The 25920-nt window shown below is 47.6% G+C and overlaps 1 protein-coding gene across 4 annotated transcripts in view; it reads right to left on the bottom strand.

Annotated features, from left to right (window-relative positions):
• The window catches only part of EFHC2 (EF-hand domain containing 2), a 187243-nt gene that overhangs the window by 58348 nt on the left and 102975 nt on the right, over positions 1-25920 (bottom strand). For all 4 annotated transcript variants that reach the window (XM_039251909.1, XM_039251910.1, XM_039251911.1 and 1 more), the window contains 3 exons: positions 16484-16626; positions 13458-13654; positions 9668-9798 (listed from right to left, as the gene is read on the bottom strand). In XM_039251909.1, coding sequence (XP_039107840.1) covers positions 9668-9798; positions 13458-13654; positions 16484-16626 — 471 coding nt within the window. The remainder of the gene's footprint in view (positions 1-9667; positions 9799-13457; positions 13655-16483; positions 16627-25920) is intronic.

Here is a 25920-nt window from a genome sequence, read left to right as displayed (position 1 = left end):
TAAATTACAAACTTAATTTAAAATCAAAAAAAAATTATCTCAGCAAATGTACACTTAAGGTTTGTGCATTTTATTGAACGTAAATTTTATACAAAAAGAAAAAAACTAAATAAAAAGCATGCTGAAATATTTAGAGGGAAGTTAACGGATGTCTATGGCTTTCTTTGAACTACACCAAAAGCTGAGATGCTAACGGATGGATAGAGGGATGTATAAACAGAGAGACGTGTAATAAAGCAAACATAGCAAAATGTTAGTGCTACACTTAAATAGTAGGTATGTGAATGTTCACTCTTCCACCCCCCCTTTCCCTTCAAATGTTCCAAGCATTTTTAACATTTCCCTAAAATGTTGGGGGGAAAATGAATGGGCAAGACCTCATTGGTAATCTGCTAAGAATGTGAAAATTATTAAAAACTACTCCGTCCCAAAGTTTCATTTTAAAGCTCTAGAGCTTTGTTAACATTAATATAAAACTTTCTGGCCTGCAACGGAAGAATTTTAAGCAAGCCCATTACATTCATTCTACTCTCATCAATAATCAGAGCAGAACATCAAGTACAACCATCTCCTACCCTGTTCTAGGATTCTGAGCCTCTTAACTTTTGCTCAGTACACCCTGCCAGCACTTGCCATCCGCTCTTTCTGGAAACTGAAGCAAGAAATCAAAAAGGTTTGGTGCTTTTTGCCCAGGATCCTTGGTTTGTCTGTCGGGGTTCTATTTGTTTTTAATCTTTTTTAAATTGCTTACTGTTAAAAAAGAAAAAAATACCAAAGAGTGAGGCGTGCTCTGTTTTAAGCCGCCTGAAATGTACCTTGCTCGGATGTTTGCGAAGGATACACAGTCCTTGAAATATCTGCATGAAAATATATGTGCACATAACCTTCCAGTATTTTCATAAAGAGCATCATAGTATACAGGCTTCTGAATTCTGCTTTATCTACACAGCGGCCCAACTTACATATGGTAGCCATTAGTGTTCACCAATATCCGGTTTCTCTCATCCTTCTGGATACATGGGCAGGGCCACGTGGCTGGTGCTGGCCACTGCACTGAGAGTGTTTAAATGAGAGGTGTTTCTTCCCAGCTGAGCACGTGTTGGGGGTGGACCCTCCAAAATGCCCTCTCAGGCCCAGTGATCAGCGACATTCAAGGCAGTGGCTCTTTTGTTAGCCTCAGTTCCTATTGTTTCCCCAACAATCACAACAGATACACAGTGAGCAGGAAATAATTCCTCTGTTGATTTAGTGTCCTGAGATGTTCTGGGATTAGTTGTTACCGTGGCATCACTTAGCTCTTCCTCACTGATACACGGAGTATTCCTTCCCGGGTGCATTATTTGGTCTACGTCATCCTTTCTTATGGCCAAACAGGACTGTCTTAAATGAAAGCGGTAGGATGTATCCAACTCTTCCCCTACCGTTGGGCATTTGATTTTTCCAAATGTTTGCTATTACGAAGTGTCACAATAAATATTACATGTGGGTGCGCACGCAGAAGCGTGCACACACGATCTGTTACAGTCCACTTGTGAGATTCTTTTCTGAATAAAAAACTTCTGAGAGTGCAGTTACTAGGTAAAAGGTTCTACACATTAGGCGGATACCCCAACTGTTTTCCAAAAAAAAAGCTGAACAAATTAAAAATTCCCATCAACAGAAAATGAGATTACCTGTCCACCTGGAGTTACATTCTTCTTCTTCCCTTTTTAAATGTTTTCATTTATTTTTGAGAGAGAGAGAAAGAGAGAGAGAGCAAGCGAGCACAAGCTGGGGGGCTTGAAATTTAGGTACACAATCATATTCAGGTTCTAAAGTAAAACTCAGCCTCTGGTTCGATTTTGGGCCATTTATACAGTGATTCCTTTTTTTTTTTTTTTAATATTTTTTTATTTATTTCTAGGAGAGAGAGAGAGACAGCGTGAGCAGGGGAGGGTCAGAGAGAGAGGGAGGTACAGAATCTGAAACAGGCTCCAGGCTCTGAACTGGCAGTCAGCACAGAGCCTGACGCGGGGCTCAAACCCACGAACCGTGAGATCATAACCTAAGTGAAAGTCGGACGCTTAACCAACTAAGCCACCCAGGCGCCCCAATTTATACAGTGATTCCTAAATGCTTATTTCCATTATACCTGGGGTAACAAAATAATGGAATTTTATGGTTGGAAGGGGCGTCATAGTGATCTAATCCAAGGCTTAGTCAAATAAGTACGTACTAGGATACACAGGTAAGATCAATGGGAGAAGGTGTAGGACATTAAGCATCTCGGGGCTTGTTGCCATGAGGAAAAGTAGGCTCAGTTTCTGTTTTTCAATAGGTGCTAGGTATGTAGATTTTTGCTGAGACTCCTATCTTTAGAAAACATTAAACAAAAGCCAAACTAAATACAATTGCCAGCTTCCAATCTAGAAGCTTCACTGAAGCTAATCCAATACCTTCTTTTAAGGCAAGCTGAAACTCAGAAACATGTGTCAGAGATTGCAAAAGTAGCAGACTCTAGGCGAGGGCTTTGTATTTTGTTTAGCTGTGCAGTGTGGGTCAGAGCAGTATTTACAAAGCACTAAGACGAGGCAAGTGTTGTGCTTGGTTTGGTTACAGACAAGAGTTTAGTACCTAATGTCCACATTTTATGTTCTCTCTCTGGCTCAACTTGGCTCGGATTTGCTATCATGGCAAACTAAAGGGTACATTTTAATACTTTTAAAGTTTATTTATTTTAAAAGAGACAGAGCGAGTGAGAGAGCACACGCGTGAGGAGGGAAGGGGCAGAGAGACAGGGAGAGAGAGAGGGAGGGAAGGAGAGAGAGGGAGAGAGAGAGAGAGAGAGAGAGAGAGAGAGAGGGAATCCCAAGCAGACTCCATGCTGTGAGCACAGAGCCCGACGTGGGGCTCAAATCCATGAACCATGACATCATGACCTAAGCTGAAACCAAACGTCGGATGCTTAACCAACTGAGCCACTCGGGCGCCCCTGCAAAGGGTACCTTTTAAATCATCCTTCTATGTTGGGGGAAATTCCCATATTATACTCCCCGCCACTCAACATGGAAGTCAGAGCTCAATTTCCCAGCCTTCCTTGCAGTTAGAAACATGCGGGTGACCCAGGCTCCACCAATCAGGAAAGCTTGTGTAAGACTTTGACTTGGAAGAGATTAACGGGAAAAACAGGTAGGTGTAGACCAGGTTTGGTTTCAGCCAGTTTTCAGCGGTGGCAAAGGACGCCAGGTTGCTGGAAGCAGTGGTGTCAGCAATGGCCGCGGTAATATCGCGTCCTTCGCAGCCGTGCAAATGTAGCATTGTCGTGGGTGGTGCGTTGGTAACAGAGGCCATTTCCCCATCAGACAAGTTCTCCAGCCCAGTTCTGGGCGCTGTTCCTAGAATTTAGTTTCAGGCTTATTTCTCAAGCCCTTCCAAGATCCTTTTAATAAATTCCTTTTCTGCTTAACTAGCCAGAGAGGATTCTGCTTTAAAAAAAAAAAAAAAAACTAAACTAAACTAAAAAAAAAATAATAATAATAAATAAATTTAAAAAAATAAAAAAAAACCTAAGCCCTCACCAAGACGAGGAACACCATCAGGCGGGGACAGGATCAAATCAAAGATCTTGGTCTTTTTGATTCCCAGGCCAGTGTCTTTCCTATGATGTCACACTATTTATATTTGATGCTTTGAGGAAGGTTCAAAACGCGGTTTTCCAAAAACATAGGCCGAGGCTCCCATCCCAAAGATACGCTATGAACACAGTCAAAATGTCTTATTTGGTTCATGATGAGAATAGACCTTCAAGTGCTTCTGGGATTTGTCTTTGTTCCTGCTTTTGTTCATGGAGATTCAGAGACTAGTCGCTTCCTTAAAAGATGTCAGACTTAAAATAAAAACACCCGTAACAACGTACACAGAGTAGTTCAAATAAAGATAGAGCAAAACCACATCAAGGGAGAGATAACTGTCAGAGATAAATCAGGATGAGATCATTCCAATGTTCTAAGCACCAAATTTATAATTCTTCTTCCTTGAACTAAAGGACACTAATGGGGTGGATTATAACAATGTTTCCCGACCTTGGTCCACCAACGATGACGTTTATTTTCCGCCTTCATGGCCTCCAAGTTTTTCAAGAGTGTCTTCCAACCTCATTTATTAAACACTGTTTTCGATGACCTCATCATAGATAAATCTACAACCTAATTGAAATGCTGAAAATAAGACCTGGAGTTCTATTCCTGTTTCTGGTGACACAAAGTGGCAACTGTCAGGATAAAGGGTTTTTGTGTTCCCGTGCCCGCGATACACGATAGCATGCTACAGCAAAGAACTTTCTATACGTTATCAGACTTATTCGTCGCCACGGCTCTGTATAGTGGGTATTATCATCCCAATTTTACAGGTAAAAACATCGTTCAGCCACTTACTCGAGGCCTCCAGGGTGACACTGGGTAGAGCTGAGATTTGGATTCAGGTCAGCAAGCTCAAAGGCACATCTATTTATACTGTGCCACCTCTCTCTGGAAGAGTTTCAATTTTACAAGAGAGACGATTTTCTCGAGACTCTTAATCTTAGGAGGCGTCTATTATGTGGATGGTCACCGGAAATCTCTTGACCTTGCAACTGACGAGGGCGGGGGTCTGAGGAAGAACCATGGAACAGCTTACTCAGTGCACTGAGGCCTCAGACACTGGGTCCGGGAGGTATGTGGGAAAGACACGAGGGTGAAGCAGGCATGGGCCTTGTCCCCTGGGACCTCTCCCCAGGTGGGGAGAAAAGGCGAGTGCACAGAAAACCAAAATATACACTGGCGATGTGGGGCAGGTCTCACTTCTGGTAGGCAGATGGAGGCTTTGGGTGGTGGCCGGAGAGAGTGACCACATCTTCCCTGGCATGGGGGCCCTTGCGTCTGCCGCAGCCTATGGCTCAGAGTCCAGGGTTCACGCGAGGAGGCCTCACACTGCCATGTTCCTGGTTGCACAAAACACCGGACCTTCCCGGCTCCCTGCTGCTGTCTGTCCATCAGGTGTCTGAGGCCCTGAGAAAGGCTCTCTGCACTCTCCTGGGTAACACTCGGCCACTCTCAGAGGCCAGGCTGACAGACCCTCAGGAGGCAGAACCAGTGACCCCCATGAGGCAGAAGAGAAACATTCCGTCTCCAAACTGCCTCCTGCTGTCCCCCCCCCCCCGTCTCTGCGATCCTTCGGGTCATGTTGGAGGCGATGATCTCAAGAAGGCCCACACCTTAGTCCGCTAATGTGTTACCAACAGTGGCGTCTTATACAGAGGTGGTTTATTAGCCCCTGCTCTCAAGGTTTCCCTGAGAGAAGCACAAATCTCTGAGAAAGGAAACACCAGGGGCCTCGACCACTGCCCCACTAGCTGGTCGAGGCTCTGAGTCCCCGGGTGCACGCGGAGAGTGCCAGGTATGTAAGAAGGGGAGAGACTCAGGGTCCGCAGAGGTGAAGCCTGGAGGCCTACGCCACACTCCTGTCTCTGCCTGTCTGCTCTATGGTTGCCGAGTGCATAGTTGGAAGGGGAACGTTTTACAGGTGTATTTATCAACCTACATTTTAAGGGTTTCAGAATGGCAGCACCTAGAAAGGGCCTTAGAGACCATAATACGGGCAAGAGTGAGGTGCAGGTAGGTGAAGTGAGTTGCCCTCACTTGGCTAGTGAGGATCAGGCCTAGCTCTCTCTGGACTCCCTTACGGACAGAGACAGATCGCCCTTCCCCAGTGCAAGGCAAGCAATCATCTATTTGTCCACTGCAGACTTCCGATGGAATGTTCCCAAGAAATAGGCCACTCCTTAGATCGTTCGATGAACATCTACTGTACTTGGCAGGAGCCATTAATGGAGACCAGGAAGTAAACCACACAACAGGGGGCCCCCCGTGGGTAGTAGATGAAATGCATCTGATACCACATCTGGCCCACAGTAAGGGCGAGATAAACAGGGACTTCTATAAAAGTCTTCTTGTGAGATGGAAGGGGAGGGGTTAAGGCAAGGGTCAGACGGTGACCAAACTCACATGAAACCCCGAAAGGCTGGGGTTTGCTCTGGAGACCATGTGGATGCAGAGTTTAGAGGAATGGCATCATCAGATTTCAGGAAGGTCACTCTGGCCAAGATGTGGGAGGATGGGAGTAAAGAAAAGGAGATTTAGCCGCACAGTTTGCAACAGAGTCCAAGTGACCCGTGATAAAGAGTGAGAGAGAAAGAGTGAGCAGGGGAGGGGCAGAGAGAGAGGGAGACACAGAATCCAAAGCAGGCTCCAGGCTCTGAGCTGTCAGCCCAGAGCCTGACACGGGGCTCGAACTCACGAATTGAGAGATCATGACCCGAGCCGAAGTCAGACGCTTAACCAACTGAACCACCCAGGCGCCCTCCAAAAAAATTGTTTTTAAAAAGAAGTATAGTTCAAGGTGGGTAGGAGAGGTCAAGATTTCTATATTGAAGGTAGAGAAAGCAAAGAAGGCAGAGAAAAGGCAGGTCCTGGCCCCAGGCTCTGGGCACAAGTATGGTGGCCGTTACCAAGACAGGGCCCCTAGGTACAACTTTAGGGGAGAAGGAAAGGAGGTCAACTTAGAAAAAGTGATTTTGGGGATGCCTAAGGCACAGCCAATGGGGAGAGGCCCTGGGGGCGTATAGCTCAGGAGAAGGGTCTGAGCTTGAGGACCCAATAGGCAGAAACCAGCCCTGAGGCAACAGCCAAAGCAGCAAAGGCAGGAGGAGACGTGCCACTCGACGAATTTTCCTGACGGCCCTAGAAAGGGAGGGTCCCTGCTCTCAAAGAGGTTACCTTCTGGGGAGAAGAGTCGGGACACACACCCAGACATATGCACATAAATAAATGAAAGAAAAACATGAGCTAGTGAGAGCACCCGGAACGGAGTCTCATGTGGGGCGACGGAGACTGGCTGTGTAGTTCCTTCGCCTTTCGGGAAAGGGTGTAAGGCACAGAAGAGAGAGGTGAAGGGGCGCCTGGGTGGCTCAGTTGGGTGAGCGTCCGACTTTGCCTCAGGTCACCATCTTGTAGTTCACGGGTTCGAGCCCCGTGTTGGGCTCTGTGCTAACCGTGAAGAGCCTGCTTTGGAGTCTATGTCTCCCAGTCTCTCTGCTCCTTCCCCACTCACGCTCTGTCTCTCTCTCTCTCTCAAAAATAAACATTAAAAGGGGGGGGATCACGAGCTAGGGGCCCACAAGCACAGAAGGCACAGTGCCTGACCCCAAACATGTGACGTCCTGACTCCTGATCTACGTTCTCATTGGGAGACAATGCCGCCAAACCAGAACCTCCAGGGATGATTCTAGCAGGTCATCACTCCATTCAGGAACTAAGATATTTACAGAGCCCAGCGCTAGGTGTCAAGGACAGGGCCATGAAGAGGACTGTCGAGGTAGGTGCCTGGCCCTCAGGAAGCTTCCAGTCTCACAGGAGAAGACACCCAAGCACATACGTGCCTAGTGCAGTTGTCCACACAGAGGAACCGCAAGTGGTACTAACCGCTGTGAAAACCACCACGAGAAGGCTAAGGCTAACAGGGAGCGATGGACTTTGGGCAGGACAATCGGAAGAAAAGCCCTGCCGAGAAAGTGTCATTTCCGAGGAGTCTTAGGGGCGCCTGGGTGGCTCAGGAGGTTGGGCGTCCGACTTCGGCTCAGGTCGTGATCTCATGGTTCTTGAGTTCGAGTCCCACGTCAGGCTTTGCGCTCAGAGCCTGCTTCGGATCCTCTGTGCCCCCCTCTCTCTCTGCCCCTTCCTCACTTGCACTCTCGCTCGCAAAAATGAATAAACATTAGGGGAGAAAAAACTCACTCAGGAGGAGTCTTCGAGTTTCAAGTGTGCGGTGAAGAGGACTGCGGTGTGGCACAGCCTGCGTTCTGAGCAGGGGGAACGGCACCCGCACGGGCTTGGAGACAGGAGAGAGGCTGACATGTCTGAGAAGCCAGGTGGCAGCCGGCAAGGCCAGAGGACAGGGCTGGGGAACGAGCAGTGAGAACACTGGAAACACAAACCGAGTCACAACACTCAGGGCTCAGGCTGGCTGCACTCAAGTGCCTGGAGCGTACTGGAAGGTCAACGGCAAGGCCCTGAAGGGTCCCGCAGGCCGGGCATGACCTGAAGGAATTTCTGGCCGGGAAAGGGTCTAAAGATGGGGGCGGTGAGGGGGAGGCGGCGGGGGCTGCTGGGTCTCTTGGGTCACGTGATGCCTCGAGGCTGTCCTCCCTGACGTGGCCAGGCGAGCCTTTATTCCACTCACAGTCCGGGTCAGGCCTCCATCCGCAGGGCAACTTTTCAAACTCCTTGGATCTCCTGCCCGGCCTAAGTGCCTCCCCAAAAGTCCCATAAACTCTCTCAAGTGCTTCCAACGGGCTTTGCCAGAGCGCTGGGAGAATGGGTGCCTTTGAAAAAAGGGACACAAAATAATCACACGAAACCACTCCCTCATTTCTGGTGGAAGTGCGTTTCCTCCTCTACTGCTTTCCATTAGGCCGTGGCCTAAGCAATTGTCTTTGCCCTTTTCTCTGTCTCCGTTTATTTTCCAGAAGGCCCCGGACATGTGTACTACTGTGAACAAGAACAAGGAACTATAAATTCTTATTGATCCCAGAAGGTTGGCGATTCTAAACAATAAAAATATGTCCTGACCGCTGCTCTCCTAAGAACATTTTGGAGACACAAAGGAGCTTTGTTAAAACAACACGGGAGTTCTGGGGACACCGTGGGCCGGACGGTGGCCTCGGGTCACCAGGTATTGATGCCATGGGCGACGCCAGTCCCAAAGCTGGACGACCTCCCTGACGGCTTCTCCTGGGCTCTCACTTCCTCATTGGTCAGCAAGCGAGTTTCCTAAATAGCCCTCAGCCACTATTGTTTCCAGAAGCCAGAATTCTCAGCCCAGAGAGAAAGTCCTCTTTGTCCTCCCATCCATGATTTAATTTACATTCTCCTGAACGCTCCATTCACTTTGTTTTCAAGGCTAAGAAGTCTCACAATTGTACTAGGTCCTGGCTTTGAATTTCCCTGTGTTTCCACTGTTTGGCAGTTTGCCCGGGTCAGCCACTGGACAGTCTCGGAACCCGGCCCCACCTTAGAGAAAACCTTTACTGCTCATGATCTCTTACTGCGGTTCCAACCGCTGTCATGTATCTTCTCCGCGATGGCTGTATTTTTAGGTTTTTCAAGATACACAGATGCGTGTAAGCAGATCTACGCACGGATGCACACGTATCACGTCTTCTCGGATAATCAAGAGAGTGTCCACTATCTTTTCCAACCGCATCGCATTCCCCGGAGAGCTGGCCCTCCCTTTGTTCCCCAGATTTCAGAGGGGGGCCTTGAGCCGCATTTTCTCCTGCCCTTCTCACTCAGAGGCACTCCTGGCCACCCGTCAAGCCTTGAATACCATGACTCACAAGACAATGGAACTGACTTTCTGTGCTTTGGTCTCTCTGTTCTTGCCCATAAACTTCATTTATATGCAAGTGCATCAACTTTACTAGGAATGGGCCAAATTTATCACAAAGGTATGGGCACAAAGAAATGTCAAGCCCTAATAATAAGAATAAAGTACACAGTAAATTATTTAGGAAGCGCTAGGGAAGAAACTGTTCTTTGCTCTTCGGAGGATCTTGAAGGGAAAACAGACTGTCGTTAGCAGAACTCTGGCTTACCTGAATGTATTATAATCCACCGTCTTTGTAAACTCAGGGTCAGCATCTCTGAATACCTGCTTGACCTCTCTGGATTTTGACTGTTCTTCTTTCAGCTTTTGTAGGACAAGTTCAATGCTGCTCATGGGAAACTGAAAGGGGGGAGAAGAAAGGGAAGATATTTAAACATGCCTGAGACACGGGGAGCCCCATCTATCCGATGGCCATCAAAGAGACTTCATGCTCTGAACTTGAAGGCAGCTGGCCGTGGCTTTCCACGGAGACCCACATAGAGAAAACAAGGCTAGGCTTAAACCTCTTCGGTCATAGTTTTAGGACGAGTGGCATTCGCTCAGGCCCAGATCGGAAAGAAATGAGCTTAAGGGACAGTATGCCATTGGAATCCGAAAATAATCTCTTTCCACCTCAGCCTTCTCCCCTGAACCCTCGGACAGTTGGCCCAATATGTTGGGAGACCCTGATGGAGAGAATGGGGATTTAAAATTGGGTAAGTGGACCCCCGTTTTCTTCAGATCTTAAGCGTGGGGCCCCCCGGGGCTAATAGCCACCAGACGATGCACCGGGCAGAACCTGGCCGGGTATCAGAAGATACACACACACCGTAATCCTCTGACATTCGCTCTCTGGCAATCCCCAGCTCCCAGCTCCTACCCTGTGATTAGGTTTTTGACTCTGCAAAAATACTTCTTATTCGATCCGGCAAAGCATAAGCTTATAAATAATTGCAGCTAAGAGCTAAGAAAAAAAAAAAAAAAAGATAGAGAAGACTAACTCTGAAGACTAAAAACACTGATGTTATAATTTAGTATAAAGGTCCCTCTTTTCCACCAGGGGGTTTGGGACCGACTACAGCCTCTTATCTTCCCCCTACCTTCTGCATTTCCTTTAATCTATGTCCATGATTGGATCTATAAGCTCTTCTGAAAAGGCTCCTCAGATTGATATTAAAGAGTATATATTAATCTTCCTTGGCATAGAAAGTCCTTGTTAAGGGTAATTTTCAGATAATGCAGGTTTCACGTGGGCTGCCGAAAACAGATAATGTCCTACCCTGCTTGTATCTTTCTGAAAGGAGAAAAGCCTTTTGTATCTTACACACAGAGTAAAGCCTTGGATTGCGAGCAACTTGTTCAGTGAGTGTTCCGCAAGACAAGCAAGTGTCTCTCACAAATTTTAACTCGATCGACAAGCGATGTCTTGCGATACGAGCAGTACTTGCCGCTGAATGTCAGTCACATGATCGCAACTGAGCCAACGGTTCTTGAAATTTGCCTTGATATATGAGTGCTTTGGATTATAAACAGGTTTCTGAAACAAATTCTGCTCACAAACCACGGTTTTACTGTATATATATATACACACATACATATATATGTATGTATACACGCCTTCTATGTAGACATAGAGGTTCACCCTGTGTTTGAAAACCACGTCCTAATTCCCAATAGCTACTGCAGATCGTACACTGACTGAGCCTGCTATGGGCTGCACAGAGCTAAGCGCTTCACACACATTATCCGCACCTACGCTTCAGAGTAACTCTCTGGAACAGTCACTGTTTAAAGATGAGGAAAAGTGGAACTCAGGGGAAGTACATGTTTAAGGCCTCTTGGCCAGTAAGTGTGGAGTTAGGTTTCCTTCCTAGCTGAGCCTACTGGTCTCCAGAAGTCTAACTGCCCACTTTTCAAGCCTCTCACCTGAATTCTGTGCTTCTGAAGGGCTCCCGTTCTGTTCTATGCTAACCCGACGTCCTAACACCATCGATGGAGAAATGGTGGGGCAACCCCGGGGAGCACTGCCTGGGACTATCATCAAAACAGACCATGAAGAGGGGGCGCCTGGGTGGCTCAATTGCTTAGGTGTCCGATTCTTGGTTTCGGCTCAGGTCATGGTCTCATGGTCGTGAGGTGAAGCCCACATCGGGCTCCATGCTGGCAGCCCAGAGCCTGCTTGGGGATCTCTCTCAACTCCTCTCTCTCTGCCCTTCCCCCACTTGCACATGTGTATGCGCGTGCTCTCTCTCTCTCTCTCAAAATAAATAAACCTTAAAAAGAGAGAGATCGTGCAGAGGAGAGCTGACGGCCTGCGGTTGCTGTACCGTCGCGATTGCTTCGAGCATTCCTGCCAAGGCCATACTCTGCCCAGGCTGTCTTCCTCCCAGGGACCGCGATGGGGGCACCAGGGCTGGGCCATTCCTGCCTGACTTGGGACTTCTACGGGTAGCCTTTGCTCTCAGGCTCCCCATCGGCCTGGCTGGCACTTTCGCAGAGCTGCATGGGGTCTCAGACCTTTCCTACCCCAACCTCCCCCCTTCCCTCTCCTTTCTCAGGGCTCAGACCTACATTTCGGTCTCCACACCAACTCTTGCTCCCGCCCCGTTTATCCTTCATATGCGTTTCTCCCGGTGCCTCACTTGCTTATCTAACTCAGCCTTGGTACCCGCTGCTCAGAGGACCCAAACGCACAAGGATGGGATGATATATGCAGAGAGACTGATCTTAGCAACTTACTTCTGAGCATTTTATATATAAATGAAAGAGAACTAATACCGTACCATACACACACACACACACACACACACAGCTAGCACATAAATATTATTATTACTTACAGGCAGACATTTACTTTTTTTTATCTGAGAGGTAGAGAGGGTGCAGGCAAGTCAGGGAGAAGGGCAGAGGGAGGGAGAGAGGGAGAGGGAGAGAGAGAAAACGAATCTGAAGCAGGCCCCACGCTCAGCGTGGAGGTGGATGCCGGGCTCGATCCCACAACCCTGGGATCATGACATGAGCCGAAGTCAAGAGTTGGATGCTCAACCAAATGAGCCCCCCAGGTGCCCCTACAGGCAGACTTTTCTGGACAGATTTTTCTTTTCTTTCCTTTCCTTCCTTTCCTTCCTTCCTTCCTTTCTAAGTTTATTTGTTTTGAGAGAGAGAGAGAGCACGATCGGGGTGGGAGAGCAGAGAGAGGGAGGGAGAAAGGGAATCCCAAGCAGGCCCCACACTATCAGCACAGAGCCTGGGGTGGGGCTCAAACCCACAAAGCTGTGGGATCGTGACCTGAGCCGAAACCAAGAGTTTTGAAACCGACTGAGCCTCCCCAGGTGCCCCCAGACAGGTTTGTCGGTATCAGGCAAGGACTCGCAAATACACGTGTTTGCACACCAAGCCAGTCCACACTTGAAATCGAGATTTTATCAACATGTTATTTTTCCACAACAGCATTGTCACCCCGGTCCTTTCGGTAACAGGACCCATCGGCCACCTCCTTTCAAACGAAAAGACTCTCTGAGCTCACACTGCCAGCTGGTCCTTGAACTCTCATTCAGGCCTCAGGTGGCTCCCGTTACGGAAAGCTGCAACCCCAGCAACTCTCAGGGTTCCCTTGGGGTTTCTGTTTGTTCCGTTCCTGCCCTTCCGCACAGGCCCGTGCCAATTAGCTCGGCCGGCACGGCGGGCGGCACCAGATTGTCTTCCTTCCCTATAGCTGCTGAAATTTCTTTAGGAAAACATTGTCCGCATCAGCAGAAAACCCAGGAAACCCGATTCAACCCCAGGCCTGCCTCCTGCCTGTGCCTGGCACCCGTGATGCCGGGCATCGGAGGGCCCGGCGTGTAAACAGAGGCGGCCGGCACCGGCGGCCAAGTCGCACACATCCATTATTCATGCGCACATGTGTGAATGCACAATGTAGAACCGGCGGCAGGATGAGGCAGCCGGGGCCCGGGGAAGGAAAAGCCTGGACGACGACACAGGCGGAGAGGCGAGGCAACAATGATACGGGGGCTCACCTTGTCTGAATTCTCCTCCATGTAGCGTAAGGTATACTTGTCGGCGTTGAGTAGATGAAACAGGTAGCCGTTCACGTTCACTCTGGCTCCGATATACAGCTCCTCAGCCTTGATGTATTCAGAGGGTTCGCTTTTAAAGACTTCTTGTCCAGGCTTCTTCACACGGCTTCTTTTCAGGAACATCCCACCGGTAAACCCTATAGAAAAAGCAGAGAGTTTAATGAGGAGCCTTTATTCTTCACAGAACCACGTGGCTCGCTTTCAGAGGAACTTCGTGTTCAAACACAGACCGTACAACTTGGCCTGTGAACCCACGGCTGCCGAGTGTTCTCAGACTTAAGGGAGAATGAGTGAACGACAAGGCTCCCTAGGTGAATGTGTGGAGGAGGAAAAGGTAGGACATTCCAGCCTTTTCTTTCCTCTCTCTGCTCCCTTTCCCAAACCACATGCTTAAAATAAACACCGATCGTGTTGCCTGCTACAGACCCAGAAGCCGAGTGGGAACTGAGGCATCAAGAAAATTCCCAGCTTTAGAGCCCATGTGGATAGTACCATGTAGAACATTCCTTACTTGAGCTTATTTCCACCTATTTGTTTCAGATGATGTCTTATGCTTATCACCACATGCAGGTTAAGCAGATGATGCCCTGCTTTTGATGTTTGTTTATTTTTGAGAGAGAGAGAGCGAGTGAGCATGTGCACACGAATGGGGGAGGGGCAGGAAGAGTCAGAGACACAAAATCCGAAGCAGTCTCCAGCTCTGAGCTGTCAGCACAGGGCCTGACACGGGGCTCGAACTCATGAAATCGAACTTATGAACCGCGAGATCATGACGTGAGCCGAAGTCAGACACTCAACCGACTGAGCCACCCAGGCGCCCCAAAGACGCCCTGCTTCTGGAAAGGAGCTTACTTAACTGTCTGAAGAGAACTATGGGAGTCTGTAACTTTTTAAAAATTTTTCCTACAGGCTACCTATCTTTGCTTCTTTTAGCAATGCCACACGGTTCTTACTTTCCAGAATTCTGACCGGTTCATCTGCTCTCCTCTGGGGGTTATTTGCTGGGCGATCTTCAGGAGTTATTTCACCTCTCTGAACCCCTCTGAATTCTCACCAATAAAATGGGAATGAAATTTGCAGGGGGCTATGAAAACGTGCCCTTCAGGTCATCTGTTGTGGGGAACACAGCTGGCAAAGGACTCGGCAGCTGGGCTCTGAAAACTACCCCCGGGCCTGCGTCGCGGCCATGCTTCCCACAGTCTGCTGGGAAAGGCAGGCATTATTGAGGTCGGCCCATTCCCGCAAGATGGAGGCCCCACCAAACGAGCGGCTTTGGCTCCAGGACCCCCGGTCAGTCTTGCTGAAATTTGCTCCGAGCCACCCTGCAGTCTAAGACTTTCTCTTTCCTTTCATCCTTCCCTCTGTCCTTCACAGGAGTCAGACACGCACTGCCATCTAGTCACTCTCTGGCCCCCTCGGGCTCCTTCTACAATTTCCCTTGCCGACATTTTCCCTAAAAAAACCTCTCGGACGTTCAGTCTCATCTTGAGGTTTGCCCCTTGGAGGATCCTGACGAACACAAAACCTCATAAAGTTCTTGTAAGGATAACCGTGGGTATTCAATCGTGGCTATTATAATTAGTAAGCTTATGCTTGACTTCCAGCACCCTGTTTTCTGAAAGCTGCCATCTGTTTGGCCAGACTCTCCCCCATTCTAGATGTACAGAGTTTATTTGCTTTTTTAATTTTGTTTGTAGGCTCCCCCACCCAACACAGGGCTTGAACTTCCCACCCTGAGATCCAGAGTCACATGCTGTACCAACTGAGGCAGCCAGGCACCGCCCCCAGAGTGGATCTTTTGACCTTTAAGAGCTGGACTCCTATGTGATTTCTTATTTTAAGGTTTGATCCATTATTCAAAGGACTCTGCAGCCCGACGGAGTTATACAAATCATTCATTATTCATTGGCGTGCAGAATGGCTCCTACAAGCTCGTAATGGCTCCCATTAAATTTTTAGGGATTCTGCAAGCCAGTTGTTAGAGCTGCTTGCTTGAAATGGACTATGGTTGGGATATCTACAATCACGGCAATCGGCAAACGTTGTTTACAAATTGGGGCTTTTACATTTTCTTCCGAGAGCCAGCACACCACTGATCACTCTTCCCAAATGTGCTTTCAGCACAGATAAGTTTTAAGCATGTTGCTACCCGGAACAGAGCCCTACGTCAAAGTCTGTGGCTCAAGTCAGCTATGCCCGTGGTATCAGCCCACTGCAGAGACGCATTCTGTGTGCCTGGGTGCTCGCTAGAACTGTGGCAGGAGCCTCAGACAGACAGAGAAGCCAGAGGAAGGCAGATATTGAAGACGCAATGTGTTCATCTGAGATCATCTTAAAGTTAAGCATAAATTTTATAAGGGGTGCTCAAAAACAGAGATTTCCCCATCTGGCCATCTTTGGGTGGAACTGGTGATAGACCATGATTCTGAAGCTCCTGGATTCCCCAGAGGGACCTCAGAGGCCACGGAGGAAAGGGGGGACAGTGTCCAAAAGGAAGCATCTGGAGTTCCCAGCCCTGAGTCAACCAAACTGTTCCTCATTTTATATGTCTGGGTTCCCATTTAAGGGAACTTTGTAAAATGGACTTCAGTGGTTAAAAAGAAGAAGAAGAAGAAAGTCACTATCTTAGTCATCTAGACTATAAAATCAGACCATGCTCTCTAACGTTCCAAATGAAAAGGCGGGGGGGGGGGGGCGCCTGGGTGGCTCAGTTGGCTAAGCATCTGACTCTTGATTTCGTATCAGGTCAGGATCGTATGGTTGGTGGGATTGAGCCCCACGTCAGGCTCAGAGTAGACAGCGCAGAGTCTCCTTGGGATTCTGTCTCTTCTCTCTCTGTCTCTTTGCCCCTCCCCCACTCATGCACACATGCATGCTCTCTCTCAAAATAAAGAAATAAATATTTTTTAAAATGCAGAGACAGTTACTTGTTCTGAGAAAATTGCTAGAAGAGCTAGGTCTCTTACCTGAATTCCTCTCTATTGGTTCAAACACTGAAATTGTGTCATCGCTGAGAAAGTACGAAATAACAAACATCCTGTCCAAGTCCATACATTTGTGCGTGATCAGTTTTGCAAAAAAACGGAGTATATTGCTTATGTTGCCATAGCTAAATGGAAGAGAAATGAGAGTTATAGCCTTGTTACGTGTTTTAAAAACCTGCAAAAGGCGTGCTATGTTTTTTTCTTTAATTGCAGTCTCAGTGACTTACAAGATGCTATCAGTTTCAGGTATACGACATAATGATTCATTATGATCGCCACAATAATTTTTTTAATGTTTTATTTATTTCTGAGGGAGAGAGAGAGAGCGAGCGAGCGAGCAGGGGAGAGTGAGAGAGAAAGAAGATACAAAATCTGAAACAGGCTCCAGGCTCTGAGCTGGCAGTCAGCACAGAGCCCGACGCGGGGCTCAAACCCACGAACTGGGAGATCACGACCTGAGCCGAAGTCGGAGGCTTAACCGACTGAACCACCCAGGCGCCCCGATCACCGCAGTAAGTTTACCTCCCATCCATCATCACATACAGTTATGTGTTGTGGTTCTTGTGATGAGAACTTTTAAGATCTACTCTCTTCACAACGTTCAAACGTGCAATCCGGTATTATTAACTATAATCACCATACTGTAGATCACATCCCCAGGACTTATTTATTTTATAACTGCAAGTTTATACCTGCTTGTACCTCCTTCACCCATCTCCCTCATCCACTGGGTGTGCTATGCTTTGAAGACAGAAGCATAAACTCTCTCACGTTGAAAAAGTTCAACCACCTTCTTATTAAGGCTTTCAATCTATATGCAGAGCCATTTTCTCAGTCAGTTAAAATATCCCTTAATCTTCAGATGGCCAGGGAAAGTGCCCCCTGGGAAAATGTACCCAAAACGAAGGTCGTAAACTCACTCCTCAAACCAGCTGCCCTGAACAGCCTGGAGCCACTGTTTCATGTTCACCTCCCACATTCTCAGCTCCTATTTCCTTGCTTCTTTCCAGCCGCCCATCTTCTCCTCCCTGATCTACTCCCCCAGCTCCCCACCATCTTCCCCCGACTCCTTCAAGAGAAAAAAGACCTCTTGCCTTTCAAGTACTACACTAAATATTATAGACCTGCCCCTTTATAGCACTTAACCACCCATACCGTGAGCGCCTAGGACGTGTCTTATTAATACTAATACAACACAATAATATTAATAGAATACTTTTCGCATTGTAAGTACTCGATAAATGTAGAACGTTGTTAAAAGATCCACACAGATCGAAATTTGCACTTAGAACTCCATGCATGAATACAATAGGCCAGTAGATGGAAGGAGGGATCAAAGTCTAGAATCAAAAGGTCCCGGGGATGCCCAGGTGGCTTAGTCGGTTAAGTGTCTTGACTCTTGGTTTCAGCCCAGGTCATGATCTCACGGTTCAGGAGTTCAAGGCCCGCGTCAGGCTCTACCCGGACAGCATAGAGCCTGCTTGGGATTCTCTCTCCCTTCCCTCTCTCTCTGCTCTTCCGCGGCTTATGCGTGCTCTCTCTCAAAATTAAATAAAACATTAAAAAAAAAAAGTTCCCAAAGTTCACTGCCTGGTCATTGAAGAAATTAATTTATGGTCCATGAGCAGAAGAACTGGCTGTGGGTATCAGCTAGTGAATGGTGGCCTCTGTAACACACTAAACCCTTGGGGAGGTCTTTGGTAATCAAAATCCTTGCCTCAAGGAGGCACAGAGTAAAAGAAGCCATGAACTTCATCACATCCCTGTCACCGCTCGAAGCAGGGAGGCTCTCACTTTCAGACTCTCCTATGCTGAAATTCATTCTTACCCCCAGGGTCAAGGCGATGAAGACACAACACCAAAAATCATATTTCCGATTTGCCGTTCTCTGCCCCTTTCTCTGACTGTCTAGAGAAACAGGGCTTGAAAAGCATGGTGCCAAATTCCCAGCTATGTTGGCATAAGGCCTCATGTGAGACGGAAAGCAGCAGTTTGGAAGGCTGGCCTTAGGGTAGCCGGGGCCAAATAGCCAGGTGTCCAAAGCTCTGTCTTCTTCCTTCCTAGTTTCCGTGGCTTCGCATAGCTCTCAGATACCATGGGGCAGCTAAACCTCATCAACCATCTTCTCTGGTCCGTAACTGAATTTGTAAGTAATAGGTTTTGGGGGCGCCCGGGTGGCTCAGTCGGCTAAGCGTCTGACTCTTGATTTCGGCTCAGATCATGATCTCACGGTTTGTGAGTTCGAGCCCTGCATGGCGCTCTGCGCAGTGTGGAGCCTGCTTGGGATTCTCTCTCTGCCCCTCACTTGCACTCTCTCAGAGATAAATAAACCTTTAAAAAAAAATAGTAAGTTGGGGTGCCTGGGTGGCTCAGTCGGTTAAGCGTCCGACTTTCGCTTAGGTCATGATCTCACGGTTCATGAGTTTGAGCCCCACGTCGGGCTCTGTGCTGACAGCCAGCTCAGAGCCTGGAACCTGTTTCAGATTCTGTGTCTCCCTCTCTCTCTGACCCTCCCCTGTTCATGCTCGCTGTTACTCTCCCTCTCTCAGAAATAAAAACATTAAAAAAATTAAAAAAAAAAACAGTAAGTAACAGATCATATAACCCCCGTCTCATGAAGGACCCAGTAACTTTTACAGATGCCTGATAATACCACCCAAACAACCGAAGGAAGTTTCACATCAGGCCAGATGAACACGATGGTACACTTAGTGTCTTAGAACTTACGTTTAGACGTACGTTTAGACGTGTGTACGTTTAGTGTGGGTTTTTCACACTTAAGATGCCATTTTGGCACCTAAGTCTTGTGTTGCGGACGGCTCATCAATACGGAATATAATTTCCTCAAACAAAATCTTTAGAGCTGCGGTTCACGAACTTCGTTGTGTTTACAAGTCACCCAGGGAATTGTGAAATATACAGAAGCCAGAGTCCTACCCCCACGGATGCAGATCCAGTAGTTGGCTGGCATCTCTAGAAACCTGCATTTTTAATAAGCTGCCCAGGAGAGTCTGACAAAGTGGTCCCCCAGAGCATTCTTTGAAAAACACTGCAAGTATCTTCAGCTGTTTCCTTGACTAATAAGCTAATTATCAAAATTCTCTTAACTCTCTCTTTATCGCAATACTCCTAGCGCTCGAAACGCTAGCATTTTCCCTGCTTCCCATTATATCACCTCTATCGCTCCATCTGGCTTTCTGGGCCATGGACAGGTTCAAACACACACATCTACACATTGTTTTTCATAACCACCTACAGCGTATGGTAGAGTCTTGAACGACACGGGTTTGAACTGCACAGGTCCACTTCCGTGTGGATTGCGGTTTTGTTTTATAAATACAGTACTCTACAAGGACTAGCTTGGCTATCCACCTCTCTGTGTATATTCACTCCCTTGGTGACCTTTTCTAATATCATGTCTCCAAATCCCATACCGATGACTTCCATACTTCAATCTCTAACTCAGACCTCTCTCCCAAACCACAGACGTGTAGACACCCAACTGCCTACTCGGTATCTCCACTTGACAGCTCATAGACATCTCATAGTTCACTTGTACCCATACTACTCTCCCTATAGTCTTTCCCATCTCGGTAGATGGCAATTCTATCTTTCCAGGGGCTCAGGCCAAAACCTTGGGGGGTCATCTTTACAAGTGCCTCTCTTCTTTCAGACCTCATGTCCAGATCTGTCAGGGAATCCCATCAGTTCGACCTTTCAAAATATTTCTGGAACCAGTCTCATCATTTCCACAGCACCCACCCAGATCCAAGCCATCTCTTCTCTGGGACCGCTGCAGTAGCCTCTGAACTAACCTTGACTCCTACCATCGCCTTTCTACGATCTATTCTCGACACTGCAGCTAGAGTGATTCTTTTATTTTTTTTATTATTATTTTTTAAAATATTTTTATTTATTTCTAGGAGAGAGAGAGAGCGTGAGCAGGGGAGGGTCAGAGAGACAGGGAGACACAGACTCTGAAATAGGCTCCAGGCTCTGAGCTGGCAGTCAGCACAGAGCCCGACGCGGGGCTCGAACCCACGAACTGTGAGATCATGACCTAAGCGAAAGTCAGGCGCTTAACCGACTAAGCCACCCAGGCGCCCCTTATTTATTTGAGAGAGAGAACGCGTGAGTCAGGAGAGGGGCAGGGCTGGGAGAGAGAGAGAATCTCAAATAGGCTCCAGACTCAGCATGGAGCCTGATGTGGGGCTCGATTCCATAACCCTGGGATCATGACCTGAGCCAAAAATCAAGAGTGGGGGTTTGGGGCTCCTGGGTGTCTCAGTCGGTTGAGCGACTGACTCTTGGTTTTGGCTCAGGTCACGATCTCCTGGTTCGGGAGTTCGAGCCCCACGTCAGATGCTGCACCGACAGCACAGAGCCTGCCACCCAGGCACCCCTGGAGTGATTCTTTTAGTATGTAAATGAGATCAAGTCACTCCCCCCGCTCTAACTTCCCAATGGCTCCCCTTATCACTTGAAGACAAAAGAATCCTTTTTTTTTTTTTTTTTTTTTTAAAAAGAATCCTTATAATGGTCTACAAGGTCCAATAGGATTGGGTCCCCTGTTACCTCTCTTCATCTGTCTACCCTCTTCTTCACTCATGTTCTATCCAAACAGCCTGCTCTTTGCTCGGGCTCCTGACACCAATGCTTCCTTCTGCTAACCACAGGTTTCCTCTCCTTAGTAAGGTCCACCCAGACCAGGCTATTTTGGTTAAAATGCATATTTGTTTTTGAGAGCGAGCGAGCATGTGCACGCACAAGCAGGGGAAAAGCAGAGAGAGAGGGAGCCAGGGGATCCAAAGTGGGCTCTGTGCTGATAGCAGCGAGCCCGACGTGGGGCTCGAACTCACAGACCGCGAGATCATGACCTGAGCCCAAGTTGGACGTTTAACTGACTGACCCACCCAGGTGCCCCAGACCACTCTATTTCAAAAAAAATGAAATTGGGGGTGCTCCTCAGCCCCACACTACCAGCTCCTCTTTATTCTTTTCCTAGCAACTTATCACCATCTTGACTTTTTCCGTGGCATTTAACGCCTTCTACATAGAATGAACTTCTTTATTATCGGTACCACGCACTGTCTGCCTCCCCCAGCTAGAATGCACGTTCTAGGAGGCCAGTGCTTTGCATATAGGATCTCAAACCCCTAGATCAGTGCTTGGCGTACAGGCAGGTGCTCCGTGAAGATCTGCTGATGGCCGACTCGGAGCGACACATCTACTGAAAACCTCACAAGCAGTTGGGAGCTATAGTCTTCTGGTGGGAAGAGAAATGAAGGCTTATTTTTACTGATGAGAAAAAAACATTTTTATGAGGGAAATAAAAGCACGACTGATGGAGATGGCAGGTGGAGAAACATCTGAAGCAAGTCAGAGATTACAATGACACCGGATTTGGGGACGTGACACGCCTATGAATAGCACAAGTCTGGGATAATAGCTTTCCTGGTGGGAAGTCATCTGTCTCTTCTATAAGAACTAGAAAGGTGAACGTTTATTCTATTTACTTACTTGCTCATCCGTTCCTTCTCTCCTTGGACAACATACGTAATGAGCGCCAGGCAGGTAGCCGGCACTGCTCAGACTCTGAGGGAAGCAGTTAAGCCCAGGGAGACGCTACAATTACATAAACAAGTAATCGCCACACTCTGGTAAGTACAGACTCTGTGGAAAGAAGGTGAACTCCAGGAGTCAGACTTCTCTGGGTTCAACTTCCAGTTCAACTAAAAATTAGCTGGGTGAGCTCAGGCAAACTGCGTAGCCTCTCAGTCTCCTCATGTGAAGAATGGGTACAAATATTATTATTTACTTTCCAAGGTTGTTGTGAGGAAGGAGTGAGATCAAGTACTGTAAAGCAGTTAGCATGCCATAACCACAAGTTGCTTATTAGCGGTAGTAACACTATTACTATTATTACTAAAGGTACAATCAGCAGAGTACTGTGGACCCACGGAGACCAAAGTAGCTAATTTCACTGGTGTGGCAAGAAAGAGATTATTCTGGGAACGCCTGGGGGGCTCAGTCGGTTAAGCGTCCAACTCCTGATTTCAGCTCGGGTCATGATCTCCCGGTTCGTGAGACCGAGTCCCCATGTCCGGCTCTGCGCTGACGAAGCAGAGCCTGCTTGGGAGTCTCTCTCTCCCTCTCTCTGTCCTCCCCTGGTTGTGTGCACCTGCGCTCTCTCGCTCTCAAAATAAATAAATAAACAAAAGCTTAAAAAAAAAAAGAAAGATATTATTCTGGTTCTCCCAAGTCAGACTAGACAACCTGCCCAGCAGGCTACCACAGTGAATTTTGACCCAGAAAATAAAGGGCTTCGTGCCATTTAAAACCGCAGATGCTACAATGTGGAACTCCAACGATCTCCTCCAACGATCCCCTGGATGGTAGACCACCACCAACTCTCATGTGACGATTAGCACCCAGGACATTTTCAACAGCATTCTGCAGATAGTCAACACGTCACATACAACTGCACGTCACAATTCACAGTTTATTAGCGTTAAAAAACTGTGTTTTGCGTGCTTTGTGCGATCGTCAGCCTCAGGTTCTCACAGTTGTTAAGCCCTGGGGTATTCCAACTCCTGCGTAAGTCTCCCGCTGGATGTGCCGGTTACTATGGAAACAAGGTCACTGTGTGGGAGGGGCTTGAGGGAAGCGTATTCCTGGCACAGCCACGAGCAATGGACAGAGAGAAACAAAATTAGACACATTTGTGCCTGGACCGCCACGGTCCAGCCACAACAGCGTGACAAGGATGCAGAATGCTGTCTACAGTCAGGGCTCTGTGGGCAAGTTGACGCGGTATAGAGAGAAAGAGGGGCTAAGGCAACTGCCCACAGGGAGCTGTTTTCCCTGGGGTTCCAGAAGCAACACCCAAGATCGTATTTCATCTTGTCTACTTATAAGAAAAATTCCCTCTCCTTTTACAATGGGACATTCTTCCGTCCCGTCCCCTTCGGGCAGCCACCCTGAAAACTTGCAGTTAGTGAAAAGCACCCAGTGGAAGTCACTGCAAACTCTGTTCTCTATAAGGAGGACGGAGTATGAGCTGGTGTCCCTCTTACGTAACTGAAACCAGTGGCTCTCACAGCTTGCTGCCCATAAGAATCCCCTGGAAGGCTGGTTACAACACAGTGCTGGAGGTGGGGGGTGGGGGGGGCGGCCCCTGGGTGGCTCAGTCAGCTAAGCGTCCGACTTTGGCTCAGGTCACGATCTTGTGCTCTGTGGGTTCGAGCCCCGCGTCGGGATCTGTGCTGACAGCTCAGAGCCTGGAGCTTGCTTCAGATTCTGTGTCTCCCTCTCTCTCTCTCCCGTCCTCTGTTCATGCTCTGTCTCGCTCTTGCTCTCAAAATATTATTTATTAAAAAATAACTAAGTAAACCAACAAACACACAGTGCCAGGTCCCCCCTCCCCAGAGTTTCTGCCTTTAGTAGGTGTAGGATGGGGCACAAGAATGAGGATTTCTTCTTTTTTTTTTTTTTTTAAGTTTTTTAACAGTGTATTTATTTTTGAGACAGAGACAGACAGAGTATGAGTGGGGGAGGGACAGAGAGAGAGATGGAAACACATAATCTGAAGCAAGCTCCAGGCTCTGAGCTAGCTGTCAGCACAGAGCCTGACGCTGGGCTCGAACCCACAAAGCATGAGATCATGACCTGAGCCGAAGTCAGCCACTTAACTGACTGAGCCACCCAGGCGCCCCAAAAATTGGGATTTCTAACCAGTGTGGGGGCCACACTTGGGAGTAGCATCAATTCTATAACTGAAAAAACAGGCCTCTAAAGTCCTTAAAAGTAAACAAGTATTTCTTAAAAGGTCAAGGCCATCACGTCATGGCAAAGACAGCCTTTTGGACATTCTATACAATTCTCAATACCTTTTCGCCATTTTTATAAATACAGCAAAACCATTGCTCTCTCAGGGGCACATGGGCGGCTCAGTCAGTTAAGCATCCAACTTTGGCTCAGGTCATGATCTTGCTCCTGTTCGTGGGTTCGAGCTCCACGTTGGACTCTGTTCGGATAGCTCGGAGCCAGAGCCTGCTCTGGCTTCTGTGTCTCCCTCTCTCTCTCTCTGCCCCTCCCCCACGCATGCTCTCTTTCTCAAAAATAAACAAACATCACAAAAATGTTTTTAAATGTTCTACAATCATATCTTATCTCATTACATTTTATCAAATTCATCTTATCACATTTCTTCTCCTTCACCTGATCTTACTACAGGATCCCTTTATCATTTTTCTCCACCCGTTCTCCTGACTCAGTATTTCCCTCAAACAGGACTTCAATGTTCAGCCCACATCTGCACAACATCTGCGACATGTTCCCACTTTTCCCCCCAACTTCCTTCACCGGGGTCTGCTCTCCCTACAGAAGTAAAAAGTAGCCATGAGCAGTTCCCACTTTCTATACATACTGATGGGAGGGGCCAACTTTTCCTCGTGTATATTAGGAACGCTTTGCAAAGTCCATCTTTTGAAATTATACTCAACCATGGGAGCAAGGCATGGTTACTAAACTCAACCAAACCTCTCGAATGACAACAGCATGAATTATCAAATAACATTCTGAAAAATACTGACCAAGTCGCTAACATTTCTAGACCAGGGATTGGCCAAGTATAGCAGGTGGGTCAACTACAGCCAGCTACCTGGTTCGGTATGGGCTAAGCATGCTTTTTATTTTTTATTTTTTAAATGTTTTATTTATTTCTAGAGGAGAGAGGAGACAGCGTGAGCAGGGGAGGGTCAGAGAGAGAGGGAGTCACAGACTGAAACAGGCTCCAGGCTCCGAGCTGGCAGTCAGCACAGAGCCCGACGCGGGGCTCGAACCCACGAACCGCGAGATCATGACCTAAGCGAAAGTCGGACGCTTAACGACCAAGCCACCCTGGTGCCCCGTGCTTTTTACATTTTTAGATGGTTGAAAACATCAAAAAACTTACAGTTTTGTGATGCATAAAAAATTATATGAAATTCAAACATCCGTGTCCCTAAACCACGTTTTACTGGAACACAGTCACACGTTTGTTACAGACTATCAGTGGCTGCTTTCGTATTGTAATGGCAGGGCTGGGTGCTCGTAACAGAGGCCTTATGGCCTACAAGGCCAAGAATATTTACTATCTGACTCTTAACGAAAAATGTTGCTGACCCCCACTCTACACCATTTCCTAGGGACCATCTTGAGGAGATAGATGTATGGAAAGGCAATGTAAATTGGGGATAAGGTAACTTTAGGAGCTTCCAGGTGACACATGAAAATAATCATTCAGGAGCTCATATATGAAGGGTTCTATATTTTTTAAAAATAAAAATAATAATAAAATCAACCATTCATCAGTAAGGATGTGCTCATGCACTGTTGGTGGGAATGTGAACTGGGGCAGCCACTGAGGAAAACGACAG

The sequence above is a fragment of the Hyaena hyaena genome, unplaced genomic scaffold (genome assembly GCF_003009895.1).
Source record: "Hyaena hyaena isolate Hyena2069 unplaced genomic scaffold, ASM300989v1 scaffold_402, whole genome shotgun sequence".
In the NCBI taxonomy this organism is placed as follows: domain Eukaryota; kingdom Metazoa; phylum Chordata; class Mammalia; order Carnivora; family Hyaenidae; genus Hyaena; species Hyaena hyaena.
This window is presented reverse-complemented; position numbering and strand designations above follow the sequence as displayed.